The sequence below is a fragment of the Erpetoichthys calabaricus genome, chromosome 5 (genome assembly GCF_900747795.2).
Source record: "Erpetoichthys calabaricus chromosome 5, fErpCal1.3, whole genome shotgun sequence".
Taxonomy (NCBI): Eukaryota; Metazoa; Chordata; class Cladistia; order Polypteriformes; family Polypteridae; genus Erpetoichthys; species Erpetoichthys calabaricus.
This window is the reverse complement of record NC_041398.2, coordinates 191,416,861-191,442,587: the sequence shown is the minus strand read 5'-3', so window position 1 is coordinate 191,442,587 and position 25,727 is coordinate 191,416,861. Positions and strand designations below refer to the sequence as shown.

The window sequence follows — 25,727 nt, the reverse complement described above, 5'->3', positions numbered from 1 at the left end:
TTATAAAATGTAATAGCTTATATAAAATTCACCCACTTGGATTACATGCAATAAACAACACTCTAGATAGGTGAATGAAAAGTAATGGTATAAGAATTTTTATTTCAACAACAATCTATTTAGTTCAGCCATAGGCACAAAGCTGCATTTTATAGTTGGTGTTTGCAGGACTACCTCACAGTAAAGACATTGAATAATTAGGGCTTTCTCAATTGCCCCATTGAATAAATGGCTATACGATGCACATGTCTTTCAACATCAATATCTTTAACAGATTAAATATGACAACCTAGTCTAATAATAATTTCTCCTATATCTGTGGAAGCACTTTCACTAAGTATTTTAATCGCCATTCCCGCAAACAGTAACTGTCCATTGTATGTTTGTCTTTACCACAGTTGGATAGGCTGAATTGTCCTCTCCAGAGAAAGGTTTTGAATTGGACTTCACTCACAATTGGTGAATGAATAATTACAAATGCTAAAAGGTGAAACTTGATTTTGGTTGCAAGCAATAAACGGTAAATGCATTGTAGTGACATGTATAGAAGTTAAAACATACTTATCTCCTTGTTGAAAAAAATAAATCACAGTTTGCAAATTGCCACAGATTCAACTCTGATTAAAACCAAGGCAATTTGAAGGCATTTCCATTGTATTTCAATCTTTTCCCCGAGGGTTTCATTTTCAACAAAGATCAAAAGCTGTGGAGTAATCAGACTCTTTCAGTCTGGTGCTGACATCCATCTCAACAAAAGTCTCAGATTCACCGACTGGTTGGTAGCTAACCCTTCAAAATCTGGCTGCAGCTCAAGTATATAGATTAAAGGAATAGTGAGAGGGAACAAATCCTTCCAATATCACCCACCACTGCAGCTGTAAAATCTTTATTTTCAAAATATAAAAGTAAACACTTCATTGTCCTTTGTGATATTGAAAGTTTTCCTTTAGATTTTTCTGCATCTAATTTTCCATCTTGGGTTACCACTGACCCTGGATATATGCATTTATCCACTCTTTTCAATAGCTCTCCCTGCAGACTAATTTCTGAATCCTGATCATCATTAACCCTTATATATTTTGTCATCTTCCTATTTATCTTCAACCCTCTATCTTCCAAAGCCCTTCTTCATTCTTCCAACTTCCTCTCCACTTCGTCTTTTCTGGTGCTACACAACACCATGTCATCAGCAAAAGGCATGCACCAGTGGAATTGGTCTTTTATCCCATGACACAACATATTCATATCTAGATCAAAGAGTTAAGGACTTAAAGAAGATCCCTGGTGCAGGCCTACTCTAACTGGGATCTTGTCTGTTACACCAACCCAAGTCTTCACTCCCTCATACATATCCTGGTCAATCCTCACATACTTCTCTGGTAAACAGATCAATAGATCAGAACTAAAATACAAAAATATAAGAGCTGTAATAATCAAGTATGTAGATTAAAGGAATAGTGAGAGGGAACAAATCCTTCCAATATCACCCACCACTGCAGCTGTAAAATCTTTATTTTCAAAATATAAAAGTAAACACTTCATTGTCCTTTGTGATATTGAAAGTTTTCCTTTAGATTTTACAAGTCATTTTGCTCATATTCCTATGCGTCTTGTAAAAGAATAAAAACTCGTACTTAAACTGATTCTTAAAAGAAGCTAAATTTGTACATTGTAGTGCATAGAAGTGACTTTGATTCACAAAGCTGATGGCGGATCATGGTTAATATAAGACTTGACTTTATGACGATGCCTTAACAGTGTGCAGAATCCTAAAATGTTTTGTTCTAAAATTTTATTTAGTACTACTGTTTCTTACTTACCCTATGTGTTCTTTCCAAGCAAGAATATCCAGGGTTCAGTTGGATCTATTTCAAGGTGAATCAGCTAATAACATATTTCTGCTTGACTTTGTCATGTGGTGTTCTCTTGTTTAACATAAAGTAAGTGAGTGTTGGATCAAGTCAGAGTTGTTTGACTTTGTTTTTATTGTTTAGGGGAACCTTCCTCCAGATTACCGGATCAGTCTGATTGACATTGGGTTAGTAATAGAATACCTGATGGGTGGAGCCTACCGGTGCAACTATACAAGAAAAAGATTTAGAACTTTATATCACAATCTTTTTGGTCCAAAAAGGGTAAGTATACAATTTTATATCACCACTAGAAGCTCTCTGCCTGCTACCTTCTCTTCACAAACTTGTATATTCATATATAATTGTAGCTAGGAAAATTCCATAAATAGTCAAATGTTCCAAATTAATCTGACAGTTTTCAAATCACATCATCACACTAAAAATGCTTAAAGCAATAATTTACAGTAATATTTAAGTGCATAACAGTGTATCAGGGGACATTTGATAGTTGAGGAATTATTATAAATTGTTACCAGAAATAAAACTAGTCTTCTGGAGACATATTAAGTGGATGTGACACACTCTTCAAACATAACCAATTGTTTGGCACAAGCAGATAAAACCCAAGGCAAGGCAACAGAGTGACCAGTAGCAGCATAATTTAAAGGTATTTCTAAAACCTTTTTGAATGTTGTTTATTATAGTGCCAGCAATCCTCATTTGCACAAAAATTACTATGCATTTTGTCCACATTTTTGTAATTTTGTCTGTGCACCCGTTCACACTCAACATTGTGTGAGTATGATAAATAAGGCCTTAGTGTGAAGACCTCAGCCATGTTCATCAGACTAGTATCATCATTGCCATCTGTTTATAAAAAAATAAAAAGGAAATACCCCAACTGCACACCTACAGAGAAACTCTCTGGATGTAATGCCAGGTCAACAGTAGGCCAAAAATATCACAAAATTTTGGTGCCCAGGAGAAAAAATGTGCTTTAAAAATACAATGATTGGGGCAGAAGTCACAAAAATGAAAACACTAACACACACAGAATCCAAAACGTTAACGAAAAAGAAAGTCAAAAATAAACATTTGAAAAGTCCTAACTCCCTAAACAGATAGGAATTAACTGGCACGGGACAGATTTGTTTCAGAAAATCCGGAAATTTTGACATTAGGATTAACACACCATCAACTTTCATAGGTGAGGAATGATGACTCAAAATTTCACGTGACTGGTAATGAGCATAGTCCCCCAAATCCTGGAGTAACACTAGAAAAATTCACAATGTAAAAATGAATTGAAAAGTTCATATTAGTAAAAAATAAGTTCATATAATTAGTATCTACAGGCTACTAAGGAATCATTCAGGCTGCAAAGAATAGTTATTCAATTACAATTTTTGGCTCATATCTGAAATGCTTTAATTAATTTTGCAAGTGAATCAAATCCAATATGACTGTGTACTGATATCTATCCTGAAACTGCAACATTAATAAAAAGTCAGTTCATCAGACAGATGCAACCTAACAGACAGACATGAATCCCACCTACTGTTGACATGTTAACTGCTTAAGTGTTAGCTTCAAAATGTTGGCAGTGCAGGAAGTCTGCAAATTTGTCAGCTGACAATGGTAAAACTTCAAGGTGTAATAGTGAATGCTCTAAATGTACATTTTTCTGAAGTTGCCAGGTGTAAAGGAGTCAATATAACCCAGTATTTACTGGGACTATTATGGAAGTGCTAAGACAGATAAAGATAGAGAGAAAGACAGTCATCCTTAGAGGTTGAAATTAATCGAATTACCAGGACCAGATAACATACTACCACTACTGGTACTACTATTACTACTACTCCTACTACTGCTACTACTTCTACTACTTCTACATTGTCCTGGAGAGCTTAAGGAGGTTAGTGACCATGTACTTTATATAAACCATTGACACATGTTTTTGAAAAATCACTGGAAAATGGGGAAATTTCTACTGATCGGATGTTACCAATTTGTTGTCTCATTATATAAAAAGATGATCAGGATGAACCAAGTAATAACAGGCCAGTAAGCTTAACATTTATAATTATAAATTAATGAAAGTAATTATAGATCTGCTCATGGTGCGTCTTTCTCCTCGGCCCTTATCCTTCTTGATCTTTCACCAGCTTTTAATACAGTTAACCACTCTCTGCTTATTTCTTCCTTTGATAAACTTTGAATTAGATGTTCTGCTTTGGACTGGTTCAAGAACTACCTTTCTGGCTGATCCTTTTGTGTCTCTTGGTCTAACTCCTTGTCTTCTCCACTGAAACTCTCCACAGTAGGCCTCAAGGATTAGTATTGAGTTCACTTCTCTTTTCTCCCTGCATTTGTTCCTTATGTGATGTCATTTCTTCTCATTGCTTCTCTTATCACCTCTGTGCTAATGATGCATGGATCTTTCTCTTATTTCCCTCTTACAACCCACATATTTCAGCCAAGATCTCAAGCTGTCTGTCTATCATTTCATTATGTTTGAACAGTCATAGTCTTAAACCTAATCTTTTAAAGTGAGATATCTTGTACTTGCCGTTGGATTCGCCTTCCACCGAATTTTATATAAGCATTGCCCTTGAAGTTGTCAGCCTTTCACAATCAGTCATGGTTAGGAATTTTGGTGTAACGATAGATGGATTGAATACATCTCTTCAACAACAAAATCCTATTGTTTCTTTTGTCACAATATTCAGAGGATTAAACACTTTTTCAGTTATTATGCCATGCAACTCCTTGTTCAGGCACTGGTTCACTCTCAATTGGAATATTGCAACTGTCTCCTGGTGAAGCTTTGATCAACTGTTATCAGATCTCTCAAGTTACTCCAGCAGCTGCTCAACTAGTGCTCTCTGTTCCTCATTTTGCTCCTACTACTTCTCTGCTTCTGTTTCTCCACTGGCTTTCAGGTGCTCCAATGATCCAGTTTAAAACTCTTCACTTGACCTATGAGTCTCTAAACGATTTTGCTCCTTAATATCATCAGTCTTTGTTTTTTCTATATTTCACTTCAAGAAGTCTCCATTCTGCCTCTACCTGTCACCTGACCATCTCTACTCTTGCCAAATGTGCCAAAATTAGACATGTGCCTCTTATCTTGCACCAGAGTTGTGGAATAATCTTCCTTTGTCTATTGATCTCCTTGTTGTGTTGGAGAACACACAAGACCTGCTCCTTCTCCAAACTCCAATCTTTTACTAACGTTTTCTTATAGTGCACATCCCCCAACTGTCATAAGAGCGAATCTATGTATTTTAATGACCCACCCAACATCATACTTCCTTTGTCTAACTGCACCTAATTTACTTTATTTATGTTTGAACATCTTTTAAAAATGTACATTTTCATTAAATACTTTGGAACTATTTAGTTTTTGTTATTAAGAATAGTTGCTGTTGTTCTGACTAAGAGTTTAGGATACTGATTTGTGTAATAGTCTAGTTGCATGTATATTTACACTATATAGTAGTAGTAGTAATAGTAATAGTGCTTCCTCTTGTTTGATTTTTTATCTTGTTCCCTGTGGTGTTTAGTGCTTGCATCTTCTAATTGCTCTTGTATGCATTATAACTTGCTTTGTAGGTCATCTTGAATTTTTTTTTTTCAAAATAATAGTAATAATTGAAAAGTTTGAGCAAAAGATGTAAAGAACAGATAAACAGACAGTATAGATTAAGACTAGGGAGACTGTGTATCACTAATATGTTACTAGCTCATATGATATTATTTATATTGATTTTCAGAAAGCTTTTGTTATTACATGAAATGCCTAACATTAAACCAACAGACAAGAGAGTTCAAGGCACAAAAAAAGAGTTATTGTGCAAGAAACTTCAGTCATGTGTGATGTCACAACCCTATCCAGTCAGATTTGCATCTGTATGCTTTTTTTAAAAAAAAGGGGTACGTACCTTTGCATCCCCTTACAGGATCGAACCTGATGCAAGGGGATGCAAAAGTACGTACACCTGAAGAGCCCCAATAGGGGTGAAACACGTGTTGTGTATTCTTTGTATTATTCAGCAGATACTGTAGCACATATCTAAGAACTGTTTCTTGCAACTGAGAGGATGTGGCAGATGTTTGCCGACTGTCTGACCAACCACAAATATTATTTGGTAGGTAACCACTTAAATAATCAGATTGCGATTCACAACTAAGGATGTAACACTGTACTTCGCCCTGTTAAATAAGTGAACCAGCCACCATGGCGCAATGTTAGAGGCTTCGCCTCAAGTGCTGATGTCCAAGCTTCGATTCCTGTAAAGGAATGCAAAAATACATACACCTGATTAGCCCCAATAAGGGTAAAACATGTGTCTTGTACTCTTTGTATTATTTGGCAGATACTGTATCATATATACAGTCATGGCCGAAATTATCGGCACCCCTGGAATTTTTCCAGAAAATGCACCATTTCTCTCAGAAAATTATTGCAGTTACAAATGTTTTTGTATATACATGTTTATTTCCTTTATGTGCATTGGAGCAACACAAAAAAACAGAGAAAAAAAAGCCAAATCTGACATCATGTCACACAGAACTCCAAAAATGGGCCGGACAAAATTATTTGCACCCTTTCAATAGTTTTATTTCAAGCATATGATGCTCGTTTGAACTCACCTGTGGCAAGAAACAGGTGCTGGCAATATAGCAATCACACCTGAAGCCAGTTAAAATGGAGAAAAGTTGACTCAACCTTTCTGTTGTGTGTCTGAGTGTGCCACACTAAGCATGGAGAACAGAAAGAAGAGCAGAGAATTGTCTGAGGAATTGAGAACAAAAATTGTGGAAAATATCAACAATCTCAAGGCTACAAGTCCATCTCCAGAGATCTTCATGTTCCTTTGTCCACTGTGTGCAACATAATCAAGAAGTTCACAACACATGGCACTGTAGCTAATCTCCCTGGACGTGGACGGAAGAGAAAAATTGATAAAAGACTGCAACGAAGGATAGTCCGAATGGTGGATAAACAGCCCCAATCAACTTTAAAACATACTCAAGCTGTTCTGCAGACTCAGGGTGCAACAGTGTCAGCTCGAACTATCCATCGACATCTGAATGAAATGAAACGCTATGGCAGGAGAGCCAGGAGGACCCCACTGCTGACACAGAAACATAAAAAAGCCAGACTGGAGTTTGCCAAAATGTACTTGAGGAAGCCAAAATCCTTCTGGGCGACGTCTTGTGGACAGATGAGACCAAGGTAGAGCTTTTTGGTAAAGCTCATCATTCTATTGTTTACAGAAAATGGAATGAGGCCTATGAAGAAAAGAACACAGTACCTACAGTCAAACATGGTGGAGGTTCTAAGATATTTTGGGGATGTTTTGCTGCCTCTGGCACTGGATGCCTTGACTGTGTGCAAGGCGTCATGAAATCTGAAGACTACCAAAAGATATTGGGGCGCAATATAGGGCCCACTGTCAGAAAGCTGGGTCTGCGTCAGAGGTCATGGGTGTTCCAGCAGGACAATGACCCTAAACATACCTCTAAAAGCACTCAGAAATGGTTGAAAACAAAGCGCTAGAAAGTTCTGAAGTGGCCAGCAATGAGTCTGGATCTAAATCTAATAGAACACTTATGGAGAGATCTCAAAATTGCTGTTGGGAGAAGGCGCCCTTCAAATCTGAGAAACCTTGAGCAGTTTGCAAAAGAAGAGTGGTCGGAAATTCTAGTTGAGAGGTTTAACAAGCTTGTTGATGGTTATAGGAAACGCTTGATTTCAGTTATTTTTTCTAAAGGACGTGCAACCAAATATTAAGTAGAGGGTGCCAATAATTTTGTCCAGGCTGGTTTTTGAGTTTTGTGTGAAATTATGTCAGATTTGGCTTTTTTTCTCTGTTTTTTTGTGTTGTTCCAATGCACATAAAGGAAATAAACATCCATCCATCCATCCATTTCCCAACCCGCTGAATCCGAACACAGGGTCGCGGGGGTCTGCTGGAGCCAATCCCAGCCAACACAGGGCACAAGGCAGGGAACCAATCCCGGGCAGGGTGCCAACCCACCGCAGGACACACACAAACACATCCACACACCAAGCACACACTAGGGCCAATTTAGAATCGCCAATCCACCTAACCTGCATATCTTTGGACTGTGGGAGGAAACCGGAGCGCCCGGAGGAAACCCACGCAGACACGGGGAGAACATGCAAACTCCACGCAGGGAGGACCCGGGAAGCGAACCCGGGTCTCCTAACTGCGAGGCAGCAGTGCTACCACTGCGCCACCGTGCCGCCCGGAAATAAACATGTGTATACCAAAACATTTGTAATTGCAACAATTTTCTGGAAGAAATGGTGCATTTTCAAGGAAAATTCCAAGGGTGCTGATAATTTCGGCCATGACTGTATATATATTTATTTTTACTTATTTCCATTTTGTGAGCATTCCTTGTATGTTGTTTGTAATTATCCACTCGTCTGCATCTTTTGTTGTTTGTAGCACAATAGCACAGTGATTAGTACTGATACCGCACAGATCAGATAACCTTTTTGGCCACAATAATCAGTGTATACACTTCCATAACCCACTGGAACACTTAAAAACCATTGCAAAATCATAATCCACTCAAAACTACTTCAGTTCCTCCTTCCCCACTGACTTCAATACATTTTGTGGAGTTCAACATAATTCCCAAACATTTCTGTGATTTCACCATACTCACAGAAAAGTGAACTCTGCAGTGTTCGCTCATCTCTAGTAATAACTGGGAGCTACAGTATTAATTCACTTAATAAATTTAAACGTTTCATTAATGTCACAGCTTCATTTCTGTTTGCTAAATTTCAATTGTGATAAGCGGTCTATGGTACAGTGCAGGTTTTAAATAAATAATTGCGTCCTGTGAACGTGCAGGCTCAGAATGGGTGTGCGCATGATGGCACCACTCTGGGGTTGATTGCAGTGTTTTGCTGATCACACATTTATGTGCAAATGTGAATGGATCTGTCAGGTGCCTCATTCACACCTTGGAGTATGCAGAGGGCCACATCTGCACCCGATCAGGCTGTATAAAGGAACCTGTATGGCAGAGGGAGCGGGAGAAAACAAAAGGGAGAAGAAACAAAAACACAGGGAAATTAGGTTAAAAGGAAAGAAGAACAGAGAAAGGGAGATTTAGAGGCAGGATCAGGACAGCCAATGCAGAGAGGAATGGAGGCATGTGGTCGGGGGTGAGCCTCAGTGCAGATCCTGTGCGGAGTAAGCAGAGGAGATGTTGGTTTTAAGAACGAAACACTGGGGCTCATATGTAGATGAACTGTCTCTGGATTTTAACCTAGTTTTATTGGCTTTATTTGTTTGAATTTGTAACCTTCTCATTCACCTTGGCTTTATTGGATTATTTATTTTTGACTGTTTAGTGAAGATTATTTGTTACACTGCACTTTTATGAAACACTGGTTATTCTTCTGGTTTTAATAAAAGCACTGAGTACTTTTAGCACCAACACCTTGCTGCATTTGTGTGTCCTCATTTGCCCGGCTCATCTCGGTACATGACTATTGACAGTTCCAGGTTGAAGAGCCTCCCAGATGTGACAAGGAAGACTGGAGGTGACCTGGACCATCATATTCTTCATAACTCATACTTCACAGTCATTTAATCAATCTAGTTAATCTAGCTTGTCTCTGGGCTTTTTGTAGTGCAGACCAAAACTGTATACATTATTCTGAGAAAAGTCTCTCTAGTATGTTTTATATACTGTAGCTTAGGAATAACCTGCCTTGATTTGTATGCCACACATCAGTGGTTCTGTTATGTAGCGGTGAGTCAAACATGGTGAAAGGGAATTCCAGAAAGATCCAGAAAACAGACCAGGGCCTTCACTGGGCATGCCAAGAAAATACTTTAATCCTGTCAGCCAGACACCAACTGCCACATACTGGATGAGGTCTACATAGGCTCAAACATGAATAGCTGGCTTTGAAAGTTCAAAATATGCTTTAAATGTTCAAAATACACGAAATGCCTCTCTATGGATTAGAACCGTAAGGCCTAAAACTAGATAAGACAATGTGAAACAAAGTATCTTTATAAATAATATATTTGAATAATCAAAGAAGACCCACAAGCAAATATGAAAAAAGATCAAAAATAAGTAAAAGGGTTTTTGAGTAAAAATGTAAACCAAACTAACAAGTCCCAGTACAAAATCCTATCTAGAAACAGAAGAGAATAATCCAGAACCAGAAATATCAAAGAAAAGCAATACTCATGAAACTCAACAACAATCAATAAACCACTGCTGGGATCCCCTCTTGGACCTCAATATAAAAGCAGAGGGAAGAACTCAAGGAATAGTAGAACATTTAAAGAGACATATACTGTAATCATATGAAATAATAAATAAACATAATGAAATCAAATGAAAACATAAAAAACTATAATAGTAAAAAAGAATTAATAAAACAAAATATACACATCAACCAGGAAATAAATTCTGGCAGAATCAGATTAGGTTCTATATAACTTAACACCCTACTAGCCCTCTAAATGTCTTCTGCACACTGTCTTGATATAGATAGTGACCAGTCCACTATGACTCCTAGGTTCTTTTCATAAATTGTACTTTCAAGTTCCAAACCTCCCATTGTGTATTCAAATTGGGATCAGGACAAACATTTTTGTACTATAGGTGGAAATGAAGAAGATTATCTATTGCAGCAGGACAGAACCTTTCCAAAAATGTACAGGAGCACACTGAAAAAATTAGTCTTGTGCAAGCCTGTGTAAGACGGTTATTGTTCTTCTTTTTATGTACTGCATTGTATTGTATAATCTTTGTTCATCCCTCCCTCACTTTTATTTCAGTAAATCTATGATTTTTTTAATATTTCACCTCATTTACTTTCTTTTGTATTCAGGAAGTAGCGCTAGAGTGCTCCTCAAACTCCACAATAGAGAATGCTGACCTACATTTCAGGTTTTATATTAAAATAAAATTATCATTTTTTAGTATAAAAAATTAAATATTAAAAAAAAACTTATTGTTAAAACTTGAATATACAGTGGATTCAGAAACTACTTTCTGCTCATGGTATTTTGCTGTAGATCTATTATTAAATGGATAAATTTGCTATTTGCTTCATGTGAATCCAAATTCTATGATGAACTTTGTCAAGTCAAGTCAAGTCAAGTCAAGTTGGGGAGCATGCACTGGTACAGTGCGTTGCCGCACCCACTACACAACGAAACAACTCGGGATCCCAGTTGGCATCCCCCCAGGCAGACACGTGGTCCAGTCCCACCCTCTGGAAATGACCCTCTATCTGCCGTCAGCCAGGTGTTACATGGGAGACCCCTTGGGCTGGTCCAGCCACTCGAGTCCCCAACAATGAGGGTCTTACTAGCCGGACCAGCCTTGGGGAAACGCGCCACATGGCCATAGTGCCGTAACTGACGCTCCCTCACAATGCAGGTAATGTGCCTCATTTAGGACTCCATAAGCAACCGCTCATTCGGCACAAAGTCAAACCAACGGTACCCAAAGATTCTCCGAAGAGACACAGTACCAAAGGAGTCCAGTCTTCATCTCAGGTCACTGGACAGCATCCATGTCTCGCAACCATATAGCAAGACAGGAAGCACCAGGACTCTAAAGATTTGGACCTTCATCCTTTTGCATAGATATTGGGAGCGCCACACACCCCTTTCCAGTGACCTCATGACCCCCCCATGCTCTCCCAATCCGTCTACTGACTTCATAGGAAGAGTCACCAGAGACATGAATGTCACTGCCAACCTCTTGACAAGGTCGACACTCTCTCCGCAAACAGACACACTGCTGATGGCTGTGCCCAAGAGCTCATTAAAGGCCTGGATCTTGGTTTTTATATAGGACACTCGCAAGCCCAGACACTCAGACTCCTTGCTCAGTCTCTCGAGCGTCCCAATCAGAGCCTCCATTGATTCCGCAAAGATCACAGCATCGTCAGCAAAGTCAAGATCCATGAATCTTTCTTCACCAACAGATGCCCCACAGCCGCTGGACCCCACGACCTTGCCAAACACCCAATCCATACAAGCATTGAACAGAGTAGGAGCAAGAACACACCTCTGATGAACCCCAGAATCAACTGGGAAAAGCACAGAGGTTCTGCCTCCACTCTGCACAGCACTCACAGCACCAGCGTACAGGCCGAACTTTGTGTCACAACTAAAAAAGTTTCTTTACCTTTGTCATTTTTTCAGTTCAGACAATGGCAAGGAGGTCCTAATTCTTTCCAGCACTTAATTATTTAAATGAATGAATACTCCAAATAATAATCTGTAACAATGAACTAATTAGTATTTATGATTTAAATATCACTTTACATTTCTCCTTGTTAAATGTAATTTTCTGTACTTTTTGGTACAATGCTGAACAGATATAGTATACTTGTACAGTGTACTTTATGTTGAAAAATAGCCTTAGGGTTGTTTTTAAAATGCTTGTTGAGTTTCATAGTTTATAATTTCCATAAAATTAAAATAAAAAAAGATTTGACATTCATCTGTTTCTGCTTTTATATTATGCTTCGTTGTCTATTCTACTTTTTCCTGAACCTTCTTTAAAGCATTTTATCAATGTTTGCTCTGTAATGAAGAACATCAAAGAGTTCATTATTATGATGAATCATTGCTGTTTGTTTTTAAATGTATTTGTGGTATAAACAGCAGGCTTTCATATCTCTGTTTTGCTGCCAGTGCACTTTTCTCTAAATACTCAGCTTATCTGATTAAAGCTTTGTGAATCGAAACCCATACCTTGGAAAATCACTACATATGTTACAGTAATACACATGAAAGTATAATATTCTGCATCAATAAAAGCAGTTTTCCTCATTACATTCATATATATTCAGTTGCTATTACTATTCCTTACTATATATTGGCTGTTGTAGTGCTTTTCAGATACAAAAAAATATTAAACAAACATTAATTCAATGTACCAATTAGTACAATAAAAACATTTTATTACAAAGTAGTTCTAATAAATAATTGTTTATTTTTATTTTTTGCAGCCTAAAGCTCTGAAACTACTGGGAATGGAGGTATGTTATGTTTTGTCCTATTATATGATTTTCATATTTAATTTTTCACCAGATTCTAAATCACTACAATGGTGTCTACATATAATTAATTTAACTACAATATATTTTACTTTTTTGTTTGTAAAATTCCAAAATCAAAGACATTTCATTCATTAAACTGAAAATAAATACCATCTAGAACCCATCACCAAATCTTAAGACAACATTTTTCATTTCATTGGCCAGGAACATATTAATATGAATTTCCAATATAAAATCATATTAATTCCTAGTTAAGAGAACTATTTTAATAAAGAATTAATATCAACAGCATTTCAATTAAATGAACGACAGCAATGCATATGCTGTAAATCAATTAAGCAATAGATTGAAGAGATTGTTCGTAACAAGAAGTCAGTGCCAATGTGGGCAGACATGCTATGCTCAAACTGAGAAACTAACATTAACAGAATTGACCCAGAAGGTACTCTAGAGTTAACCAAAAAACAGCAAAAAATTCAACCAGGAAATAAATGAATTTGGCATTTTGAACACCACATTGGATTCTGTAGGCATATTACAAACAGACATATTAATTTAATCAATAGCTGTACTGGATAATAATTAACCACTCAACACCAGAAAAGAGCATCACCAAAGGAGATAAAACATGTACATACAGTATAAGCAGTACATACACTACAACAGATGCAGGAAGTGCTCACAGCATCATAGCAGACAGAGAAACAAAAAGACAGCTCACCGCATGTGGAGCTCTCTTGGGATGTCTTCAGTAGAGTTCGTTTAGGATTTTCTGTACTCATGTCATCCATAATGAACACTTGGTACTTGAGATTTAGTCTGATTCTGTCTGGCACCTTCTTCAAGGCTAATACTAGCAGAGGACTGGGAAGCAGACTTGGTTCCAATCTTGACTGTAATAAACGTGCAATTTTGTGCACTTTATAATATTCATACTGTAAATGTTGAAAAATTATTCTCTCTACTTTTGAATTATCAACAATCTACATTAACAACTTTGTAGGTGTTTTATCTTGGTAGAGTAATATATGTTGCTCTACTTTCCCCTATTGTATTATTAATAAGTAGCGTTTATCAAAATGCCTAATCTCACAGACTTACCACTGTTTATAAGGTATTATAGTATATAACTTATCCCCACCTTCCCTTCTATATCTATAACCTCAGGCAATTAGGTGTAGTAAAAAGACAAGCAGGAGTTAAGTTACACATAAAATAATGTATTATTGATAATAATCATAAATAATAACAATATGCAAAGTACATTTGAATATTGGCAACCATACAACCTGATTAAATGGTGATGTGTAGTTTCAGGCGGCACACAGACTTGTTAGTTATTTAAAATGTCTCTAGTTAAGGCATCACTGTTGCTCAGCTTTCTTCAGAACAGGCCGCAAGTCTGTTCAATATGGCTGCCAAGCTGTGCTCCTCATTGTGTTGTCTTCATCATCAGAGGTTAGTAAGAGAGATGCTTCTTCATCATATGTTGGTTAGTAAGAGAGAGAGAATGTGGTTAAACAAGCAGATTTATAGATTCTCTGTTCAGCCCCTACAGCCAGTAGGACATCATGGTACTTAAAAGCTTCTGATAGAAGCCAATTCCAAACTGCCATATTTCAGACCAATGGGGGAATACAACATCTTAAAACCTGCCACCCCCAAGACCATATCTCTTTATGGCTTTCTTGCGGGGGTTGATAGACTTTAGCAGAGAAACACTAGCCAAACTGGTTTAAGGCACCCCCCCCCCCCCCAACTCTGTCATAAAATATAAAGAGACCCACAGAAATATCCTTTTTGCATCTTGCATGAAGATGTGTGCATATAAACATCAAAGGAACTGTTAAAATATTGATTACAAAATTATACTAAAACAAATCCAAGACTAAAAATTTGAATATAATATATATATAAAAAAATACTTTTCAAAAACCACGCTTATATTAAGTTAAAAAGTGTACTAAAAAGTAAAAAATAAGTCTGTCATACATCACTCGTAAAATAAAAAAAATTTTTTCAGAATTTACTGTCTTAATCTTCTTTGTTTATTTATCTGGTTTGTACAATGCTATATACTATATATTCTGCCGTTCTTTATTTATTCTGTAAGTGCCTTGAGCATGGGAAAGGCGCTATATAAATAAAATGTATTATTATTATTATTATTATTATTATTATTATTATCACTCGTAAAATAAAAGCGTGGGTGCTTTTGCTAAGATTTTAAGAAGTGTTTTTTGAATGCTGATTGATGAAAAGCACCCACGCTTTTATTTTACGAGTGATGTATGACAGACTTATTTTTTACTTTTTAGTACACTTTTTAACTTAATGTGTGGTTTTTAAAAAGTATTTTTTAAAATATATATATTATTTTTTTCTTATAATGGTATCTCTGAATGCCTAGTAAAGAATATTGGCTTAAATCATTTTTCATTGTCCCATAATAAACAGCATATTTACCTATACTGATGTTAACTTTTTGCCCATGTGTACTTTAAGCTCTGCCAGTGCTCTGCATTGGACAGGTTTGAGTATGTAAAATTGTAATTGCTTTAAATATCACTTTGATTATTTGTTACCAAGACTGGGGTCCATGACTTTACAATAAAGCTTGACATAGGCATTGATTAGTTTTTCCCAGGACACTTTCACTACATGGTCAGGTCTTCAGTTTCTGTCCAGGCAATGATCAGCTGGTTTGTGACTTCTTACCCATCAAATGGTCATCAGTTGACATTTCAATGCCTCTCTTTACCCAAATGTCCAGAATGTATGGACCCGGATTACATAACATGACTTCAGAGTTGCTCACTGATCCCTGACCCAAGATACTCTAGTAACCTTTTCCACTTATAAGCTGTCTTATGTTTCTCTTGCAAAATCCATGAGTAGCACAGAAAACCAAAAACAATTCATTATTCTGACCTGGACTGGCAACTGAAAGAGTTCGCTTTCAGCAGTATGGCTAGGACAGGATGCACGTTGATCCCACTGATTGCAAGCATTGCCTTTTGTTTGTTTCTTAACTTGTTCTGTGCTGCTTTTAATGCTTGCACCTTCAAATTATTCTTGTATATATTATAGTAAAGTTATCTCTTGGTAATTTGAATATACTCCTTGATCTCCATTTTTCTAAAATGGGGCTACTGTTCTGTCATCATCTTCGCTTCAAAATTGTACAGGTATGTTAACAAAATTACCCTGACAATAACCAGCAAAATCAACATTTTGGCCTTGCCTTTGTGAACCTTCTTAACCACTGGGGCCTTTAAGAATTAATGCAGTCCTTTCAATTGCCCTGGCATCTTTTAAGGGAGGCATTGCAACAAGGAACAACAGTTATTCAGAATTTTCTGTCCTTTCCTTGACAATAATAAGGTCAATGTTCTCATTAAGAGAGGCGGAGTGGTGGCTCTGAGGCTAGGGATCTGCACTGGACAGTTGCCGGTTCGAATCCCGTAAAATGCCAAAAGGGACTCTGCTCTGTTGGGCCCTTGAGCAAGGCCCTTAATCTGCAATTGCTAAGCGCTTTGAGTAGTGAGAAAAGCGCTATATAAATACAAAGAATTATTAACACTTACCGTTTGCCATTCTTGAGTATCAGGGTGTCAGTGGGTGTCTCTTCCTTCTGCAAGGTCTGGACAGAATAAGGGGAGGAGACATTAGGTTTAAAAGGAACTATTAAGGCTCATGGATTTTAAGGACTGTCTCTGGCTTTTAACCTCATTGTTTTAATTGGATAGTTTATTGCGAATGTTTTTAACCTTCACTGTTTTAATAGAGTATTCATTTAAAGACAAAGATTGCACTGCACAATTTGCACTTTTGTTCCTGGATGGATTTTAATAAAATCACAGTATCACCTTTTTACACCTACCCCTAGCCTTGTATGTGTCCTCATTTGCTCATCTTGGCAACTTTACAAACGGTGGAGGGTTCAAGAGGCTCCCGGAAGGAACTTGTAGTGTGAAGCTAACCCGTACTTTCACACTTCTGTTTAGTTACTGCCATAGTTGCCACATTCTTGATAGACTAGTACCCCTCAGTCAAATCTAGTATCCCACTTAACAATGAGATAATGCTTCATTCTTTACCTGCATGGGTCCTATTACAATTGATGTCTACCAATGAGTGCTTGAGCAGGTACCAGATATAAGATCCCAAACAATGTTCATTTAAACCGAGTGTCTGCAGTTACACTGTGATGTTAAAGATGGACTTTTAAAGATGAGAATTTATTACAGTTGTTAGAGAGATATTCACTAAGCATTCAAAAATACTCTTAGTAGACTTTTGGTTAGATCAGATATTACTTGTGCAAACAATGTATACATTTTTTTTTTAATTGGATGGTTGGGGGTGGGGGGGTTAAATGTAAAACATTTTATTATTCACTCGTTTTTGCAGATTCCAAATCGATTATTTGTCTAGGATAATTCTTTAATTGAATTTATGGTATAAGTGAAACAAACCTGGTTAAGTATAATTTTGCAAAGGATCACACAATTTTTTTTTCAGGACGACCTGCCTATGAGGCGAGGAAGGCAAAAAACAACTAAGAAGAAAGAAGAAGAAGTAGACATAGATCTGGATGACCCAGAGATAAACCACTTTCCATTTCCTTTCCATGAGTTGATGGTATGGGCAGTGCTGATGAAGCGGCAGAAGATGGCACTTTTTTTCTGGCAGCATGGTGAGGAGGCCATGGCAAAAGCTTTGGTGGCATGTAAACTGTGCAAAGCAATGGCACATGAGGCTTCAGAAAATGATATGGTGGATGACATATCACAGGAGTTGAACCATAATTCCAGGTTGGTGCGAAAAGAAGTGACTGGGGTGTAGAATTTAAATCTAGTACACCAGTATCCACTTTCTGAAACATAAATTACCCAAAAACAATTTGAGGCTGCTTATTATTAAAGTTAAATTTATATTCAGCAGATGATCAAAAGGATATAGTATATTATAGAAGACAAAACATTTCAACTTCTTCAAATGTACGAAAATATAAATGTCAATGTTGTCATAACATAACCTAACATTTCTCGCATCTAAGCTTTTTAAGGGTTTTTATAATGAGAAAAAGTGACACTTCAGTTTGCAGTTACTGTAGTTGTTTTGTAGGTAATGATTAGTTGGAAATGGCACAGATCTCATCCAAATAAACAAATGAGTCCTTCTGCTGATACACTTTCCATCTTACTTTCAAATGTAAAGCAATTTCAGACATAGAAAACAAAATTCCAGACCTACTTTGTTTCCTAATGTTTCCTAATTTTTCCAACAAAACATTTTAAATTAGAGATTGAAGAAGCAAAAAAGACAATGTAATGCAAATAGTTTCAGATTGCTTCATTTGAGCATATGTAAATTACTATAGGACAATATTCTAAAAGAAAATAACAGAAATGTGCATGGTATGCAGCAAAAACAAAGTATTCTCAATATTAAAGCAGGGCAGACCTCTGCGATCATTTCTGCTAACTCCAGTTGGACAGGCAATACTCCTCTATGTCAGTTTAAAAATTCAAATAATGACCTTTGCAGTGGTAAAATACTTGTGACCATGGATTTCTTGATGATGTTGATGTGTATGTAGACTACCTTATTCAAGTCAGGAATGAAATTTGTGGTCCATAATCATCACCTCTAAATATATCTTCCTTTTCCTCCTGGACTTACTGATCTCTGTGAGAATCTTTTTAAGGAATTTCTATGGCATCTCATCCCCACAAATGTTTTTTTGGATAGGCAGTAAATAAACTTTCATCAGTCCATGAACCTATAATCTGACAGGTCTGGTGCTAATATTTCCCATGCTTAAATGAAGCAAGAGTTTATAGATTTTAGCCATGATAAAATAAAAAATCTCTGTGCACTTAAAAAAATTCTCTATGCCCTTAAACTCTTCTTTTGTTATACGCTTTCTTAGAGAGGGCTGCATGTTCTCCTTCTCGGATGCAGGTGAGCAATAATGCTCAGATCAGGTGCAGGAGGAAAAAAAGGACACAAGAAAGGGAGCCTGTGCCTGGGTGGCATTACACTATACTCCTCAACGTTCTGTCCTCAAAGCCCCCTTTTCGTTCCAACCAATTTCTCAATCAGTTGGTCATTTTTACCTTTAATTGATCTCATTATTTAACAAGCTGATCCGTTTTTTCTTTTATTATGCATTTAGAAAAGTGCAGATGAATCAGATTTACACTTATAGGAAATTAAGATATATTTTTTCTGTATCTTTAAATGCTTACTTTTTTAATTCAGTTTTTCTGTGGAGAATCTGAATACTGACAATTAACGTTGAGCACAGCAGATACCAGCACAGATGCCTCTGAAAGAAGCAGCTACTTCAGTGTTACTCCCCTGTGTGCTTATTAGTAAATAATTGTTTCAATACCAAGAACTTTAAAATTAAAAAATATATCAAAAAGGAAAAAGAATTCATCCTTAACCATCTTACACCAATCTGTAATTTCCAAATTGTTGTAAAAAATATTGCAACTGAAAAAAAAAAGTGGGTTGGGACAAAAACCTGCAGTTACAGTGAGCACTGAGGATTAAACGTTAAGAACCACTGCACTACACCATGGAAGGCAGATGTAAGAATATACCAAATTGAGAAAGACTACGGACGCACACTGGTAGTGTAAATCTGTCAGTTGCCTGAGAGCTAGGAAATAAAATTTGATGCAAGGTTCAGTCCAGCCAGGTAAAAAAAAATTACAAAAACTAGTAACAATTTTAAATTAATTTTACCACTTTTCTGAAAACTAGAACACGCAGATGCACGGTCCTGAAATAAAAGGGAAGTGAAGAGTGTGAAGTCCACCAATATAATGATAAAGTTGAAAATGAATTTTGAACATGTAGGCACCATGTCCTGTGTAAGTATCAATAGACACACCCATGAGCGGCAAAGATAAGGAGTCGTTGATACTGCATACTGGGAAAGGGGAATGGAAAACATACTCAGATGCGTGTAATGTGAAAGTCCAAAAAAATATATATTTTAATGAAAAAGAAAGGAAAAGAGCATGGAAAACAACGCAGTGCAAGTAGTGATGAAACATTAAACCAAAACCTGTGTACTGTGTGATATAACCATGTTGGTCTTGTGTAAAAGCACTGAGGAAGTACATTTCAGCTTCTGGAAGCTGTATGACATTCGTCTGTGCTTGTAGTTTGTATTCTCGTTTAACTTGTGTTCTGTTAGTAAATGGTCAGGTGCATTAACCAAAGATAGTACCTACAATGGGGGGGGGGGAGTACAGGGCATTACCAATAGCAGTATTTGGAAATGTGATTTAAAATTGATTTATTCAAAGTAAAAAAGTGTTAAAAAAAAGTTAAAAGACAAAAATTAGGAGTGTGTTGTCTACTAACCAATAAAATGAATAAAAAGTGCCATCTAATGTTGGTCTGTTTCTATCACAATCTAAAAAAGGAGCATCTCCATGAGCTACAGAAATAATTGTTTTTTTCTCTGCCCCTTCATTGTTTAGCTCCATCACATAATTGTGTTTTCTTTTTACAATTTCTGTCTGTCTGTAATTGACACAAGCTGCTGATTAAGAGCTTCAAGGCCAGGGGTGTATGGCTTTTTGCGTGACAGACAGTCAACCCTTACAATTTTATTTACTCTATGAGATGATTTCAATAACAGGATGTTTTAATTCAAGAGCTTTTCCTTTTCATTTGTAATTAAATTCATGCTGGCATAATGTACTGAAAAAGACCTGGAAATAGCTGTATTCACAAACATAACATGCTATGCAAACAGCTACATGCAAAGTGATTAACCAATACAGAAAGACATTCCCACTAAACATAAGAAAATTAGCAACATACAGGAAGCTTTATCAAAAAAAAAAAAACTTACTTCATAAGTAGTTTGTAAAAATGAAAAGTCTGCACAGCAAAAGATGCAAGAGTTGCACTACTAAGTGCTGAGAGGTAACTGTAGCAAAAGTTAACATACTACTTGGATTTACTACTTCATGTCAAACAAACAGAAAGCAAATGGCGAGAAATTTCAGTCACAAAAGGTTTCAGAGTTTAGACAGTGTACCTCTAAAACATTTTTTACAAATCATACATAATAACATTCTTAACACACATCAAAAAAGGAAGGTTGTGTTTTGTAAACTTATTTCTATATATTACCATTGTAGCTCTTGTAAATTAAGCATTAAAAGAAGGAAAGCTTAGTGGTTAATAAGCACAATACAGAAAGAACCACTAACAATGCCTGCTAGTCCCTGCAAATGAGGGATTTAATAGAAAAATGGAAATAGCAAGATCCCAGGTGATCCACAAAGATCCTAAGAGATCACAATAAAGTTTACAATTTCCATGCATTGTGCAGTTGACCAAATTACACAAAAATATGTATTTTAAGGTTTAAAATTTAAATATTATGTTAGCTAAGAAAAAACAGCTGTAATAGCCTGGTACTGATGTAGATGAATGATTTTTAGAAAAATAATAACATTTATACACACTTATTAGAAATTAAACTAATATCTCTATCATCATTGCTCTTTGCAATTGCCATTGAGCCATTGGCCATTTACATTTGAAATGTGTCAGAGATTAAGGGGATAACCAGAGAAGTAATTGAACAGAAAATATCACATATATGCAGATGACATGGTACCGTATATATCAGACTCACAAACCTCGGCACCAGTAGTCCTTATTGCACTAGCAGAATTTCAAAAGACTTCAAATTAACTTGAACAAAAGTATGCTTTTTCCAGTGAACTCTCTTGCACACAATATTAAACTGGACACCTTGGTATTTATTTTAGCAGATCAGTTTAAATACCTAGGGGTAAATATAAAGATCTTTTTCAACAAAAATTTGCTATCTGCATGGAAAAAATTAAACAAGATGTGAATAGATGGTCTACCCTCCATCTTACACTAGCAGGGATATTATTGGTGGTCCTTTCCGTACATCAACACAATTTTTCCACTTCTTTCAAATCAGAAACTTTGTTAAAAGGACCCTGCTTAATTTTTCTTACTTACCACCGAATTCTAGTCCAGAAGAAACATTGATCAGTCTTGAAGACTCAGAAGCCTCTCACTAAAATACAAAACTATTTTAAAGTCCCTTCCTTACAAAGATCCAGGAGTATGGTGGAGAAAGGATCTCTCACTTATTATCTCAGAGAAGGAGTGGAAGGCAGCCATGCATATGATAAACTTTAGCTCCATGCACAAAGCATTCAATCATTCAACTTAAAATCTTTTATCAAGCACATTTATCTCTGTCTAATTTGTCCAAAATGTATTCAGGGCAAGATCCAATCTGCAAATGTTTTAATTGAGTTACAACCTGTCTGGGCCACATGTTTTGTTAGTACACCAAATTAACATCACTTTGGTCAAAAATCTTTGAATGCCTATCAGACAGCCTTGGTGTCACAATGACTCCTAACCTATTAGCTGTGTTTGGTGTACAACCAGATGGGCTTAAAGTGGAGAAAGACAAATTGATCGTGATTGACTACACCACATTAATAGCATACAGACTTATCTTGCTCAAATGAAGAATCCTGGCCCACCTGTTATAAGTCAGTGGATAACTGATGTTCCATATTATTTGAAATAGGAAAAAAAATAATTCACACTTAGAGGATCTGTTCAAAAAAATTTTGAAATATGGCAAGACATAATTAATAAAATTTTAGATTAAGCTTTTATATTGGGGAAAATGATATTCCCCCTTCTTTGTTGTGCTGTGCCGAGGTTTGTGAGTCTAATATAGACGGTACCATGTCATCTGCATATTTTGAATTACTCTTGTTGTTGGTTCTCCTCTCTTTCTCTCAGGCGGGAGATGATTTTAGGATTGTTAAATTTTGACTCGATTGTATGTAATGTAACTTTCTTTGTTGTTAAAGTAAGTTGATTTATGGAATGTTAACTTCTTTAGGTAAAATCTAGATAAACAAAAAAAAGAAAGAAATTAAACAAATATTGCAAAATATACTACACTCAAATATTTCATGTCAAGCATTGATAATGATTGAGAGAATAACATGTTAGTAAATAGTTAATAGTATAAAAGCACAAAATACTTAGCAGTTCACCATCCCAAACAGATTTAGGATGCTTTTTTTTTTTTAATCTGATGTTTAATGTTTTGTTGTATACGTATATTAAAATGTAGTTGGGTCACCAAGATGTTAATCAGCTGCTATGGCTTCTCTCATACAAGAACCACGACACACATTTTTATTACCTAATTACTTTTAAATCATTTGAGTTACAAATGCTGAAATGTGCCTTTATTAAAAAAGCAAATAGCCTATAAATTTCATGATCTAGAATTACTTTGACTGCAAGCTTGTCTGAAGTTATCCTTACATTCTTTATTTCTCAATTGCCATCTGCCATTCTGCTCCTGTCCTTATAATACTGAAGTGCTTATAACTGGATTCCCTGTTAAGACGAACTGAGATAAAATGTGTATTCTGAACTAATGTAATGACATCAGAACAGGCAGCACTAAAACATGTTCACCCTGTGTAATTATTTCAGTATTTTGAAATTTAAAAAGTGGAAAAAAAGTTTTGAGAGGACTTGCCAAGTTCAGAAAACATCTTCTTTGTATTTTCCTGATTTTAGACTCAGCAACTTTACCATTTTTTCCTAGGGATGTCTTGTACATTTGGACTTTTGGATTGTTTTTATGTTTACATTTCACTTTTTCTTTGTGCGTTAACCTTTGGTGCCCCCCTGCTTTCCATTTTATGGCTTCTGTTACCAAAGTCTGGTGTTATAAAGTGTGAAGTGGCTACTATATTGATTTACTTAGTCAATAAAAGTGGTTATAGTAGATATACTGTCTTATTATCATTAAGGGACCCTTACAAAAGGAACCATTTTTATATCCAGTGGTAACTGAAAAATCTTACAGTATTTCCACATTAAGCACTAATAGTAATCCAAATTGTTCCTCATTATGCAATTCCCACCTTTCCCAAGAAAATCAATCATGCCATTACTAATGGCTGCTGCATAATATAATAACATTCAATACATTCAGTAGAATCGACAATATTAAAATAGCTTTGAGGCCTCCTACACTAAGTAAATGCAGTTTGAGCAAACACACTGGCATATAATTCTTTTCTCTTAAACCAGGAGTGTCAAACTAAGATCCAGGAGGGCTGCCACGACTACAGGTTTTCATTATTTTGTTTGGCTTCTATTTAAGGAGTAAAGAAGGAATTAAGTGTTCTGAATCATAAAAAGCATGTGAGTTAAACATAAGGCAAAAGAAATATGTTATAGTAGCACTGTAGCAGCAATTGGTTACTAATTAAGAAAAGTGGCTGGAACAAAAAACTGGCAGCCATTGTGGCTCTCTAGGACCTTAGTTTGAGAAATTTGTAATAAATTCTAGCTAATAAATATTTAAAGCTGAACAAATGTCTCATCACAGTAGTTCTAGTAATTCAATGTCCATTTAATATTATTATATGAAGATAAAAGTAAGAAACATTTTTAAAATTAATTGTTTGTATTTTTCAGAGAGTTTGGGCAGTTGGCAGTAGAGCTGCTTGACCAGTCCTACAAGCAGGATGAACAAATGGCCATGAAGCTCTTGACATATGAATTGAAGAACTGGAGTAATGCTACATGCCTTCAACTTGCTGTGGCAGCTAAGCACAGGGATTTTATCGCCCATACCTGTAGCCAGATGCTCCTCACAGACATGTGGATGGGAAGACTGCGCATGAGGAAAAATTCTGGATTGAAGGTCTGTGTTTTTCAAATTTTCAGATGAGGAGAATATAGGGGGAAACAAGACAAATAAAGATTATATTCTACTTGTACAGAGTGAAAGCAGTTCAATTAAAAAACATAAATAGGATAATGGATGATAGGGTAAAATGATTAATATTTACATTTGTAAAAGGAATAAGCAATATAGATGAACCCAAATGTGGTAATAGATAGATAGATAGATAGATAGATAGATAGATAGATAGATAGATAGATAGATAGATAGATAGATAGATAGATAGATAGATAGATAGATAGATAGATAGATAGATAGATAGATAGATAGATAGATACTTTATTAATCCCAAGGGGAAATTCACAATTTATAATAATATAAATTTATAATAATATAAAGCTGAAGCATTACACACCTTCATAATCTCTTTAATGAACTATTATACATTATTTATTATAGATATTATTTAGAGTGCTTTAGAATTATAAATGATTAGATTAACTCTCTAAATACGCAGTCGTGTCTTACATAAATTAAACGGTAGTTAGAATTAAATAACAGCCTTTCATAAATGGCTTATTTCTGGGACTTCAACATAAATGATGAAACCAACTCTGTGAATTAATACAAATGCAAACTATACCTCTCATATAATTAAAAGAGAAAACCAAATAACATAATACTTTCAAACACACTTAATCCAACTTAGGGTGAAGGGAGGCCAGAGACTATTCTGGAAGCATTAGATGCAAGGAGAGAATCAGCCCTGGACAGGGTGTCAGTCCATTTCAGTGTCCACTCATGCACAGGGACAATTTGGAATTAATAAAGAGAACATGCAAATCCCACACAGACAATGTCTGCACATGGGGTTTGAAACCAGATTGTCTGGGACTATCATCTGCCTAAAATGAATGCATAAAAGGTATTTACTTAATGGACCAGTCTTCATTTTGATATGAAAGTCTCTCATTCCAAGTATTCTATCACAGTACATTACTGTTAAATTAAA

At 36.0% G+C, this 25,727-nt stretch overlaps 1 protein-coding gene and 1 long non-coding RNA gene across 2 annotated transcripts in view; one reads left to right on the top strand and one right to left on the bottom strand.

The window, feature by feature from the left end:
- The window catches only part of trpm3 (transient receptor potential cation channel, subfamily M, member 3), a 971,875-nt gene that overhangs the window by 883,233 nt on the left and 62,915 nt on the right, over nucleotides 1–25,727 (top strand). The window contains exons 13-17 of the mRNA XM_051927388.1: nucleotides 1,840–1,875; nucleotides 1,995–2,135; nucleotides 12,901–12,930; nucleotides 17,476–17,768; nucleotides 24,505–24,733. Of these exons, the coding sequence (XP_051783348.1) occupies nucleotides 1,840–1,875; nucleotides 1,995–2,135; nucleotides 12,901–12,930; nucleotides 17,476–17,768; nucleotides 24,505–24,733 (729 nt within the window). The remainder of the gene's footprint in view (nucleotides 1–1,839; nucleotides 1,876–1,994; nucleotides 2,136–12,900; nucleotides 12,931–17,475; nucleotides 17,769–24,504; nucleotides 24,734–25,727) is intronic.
- The window catches only part of LOC114652130 (uncharacterized), a 148,284-nt gene continuing 138,752 nt past the window's right edge, over nucleotides 16,196–25,727 (bottom strand). The window contains exons 3-4 of the long non-coding RNA XR_007934885.1: nucleotides 24,664–24,735; nucleotides 16,196–16,594 (exon numbers count right to left, since the gene is read on the bottom strand). This is a non-coding gene — a long non-coding RNA (uncharacterized LOC114652130). The remainder of the gene's footprint in view (nucleotides 16,595–24,663; nucleotides 24,736–25,727) is intronic.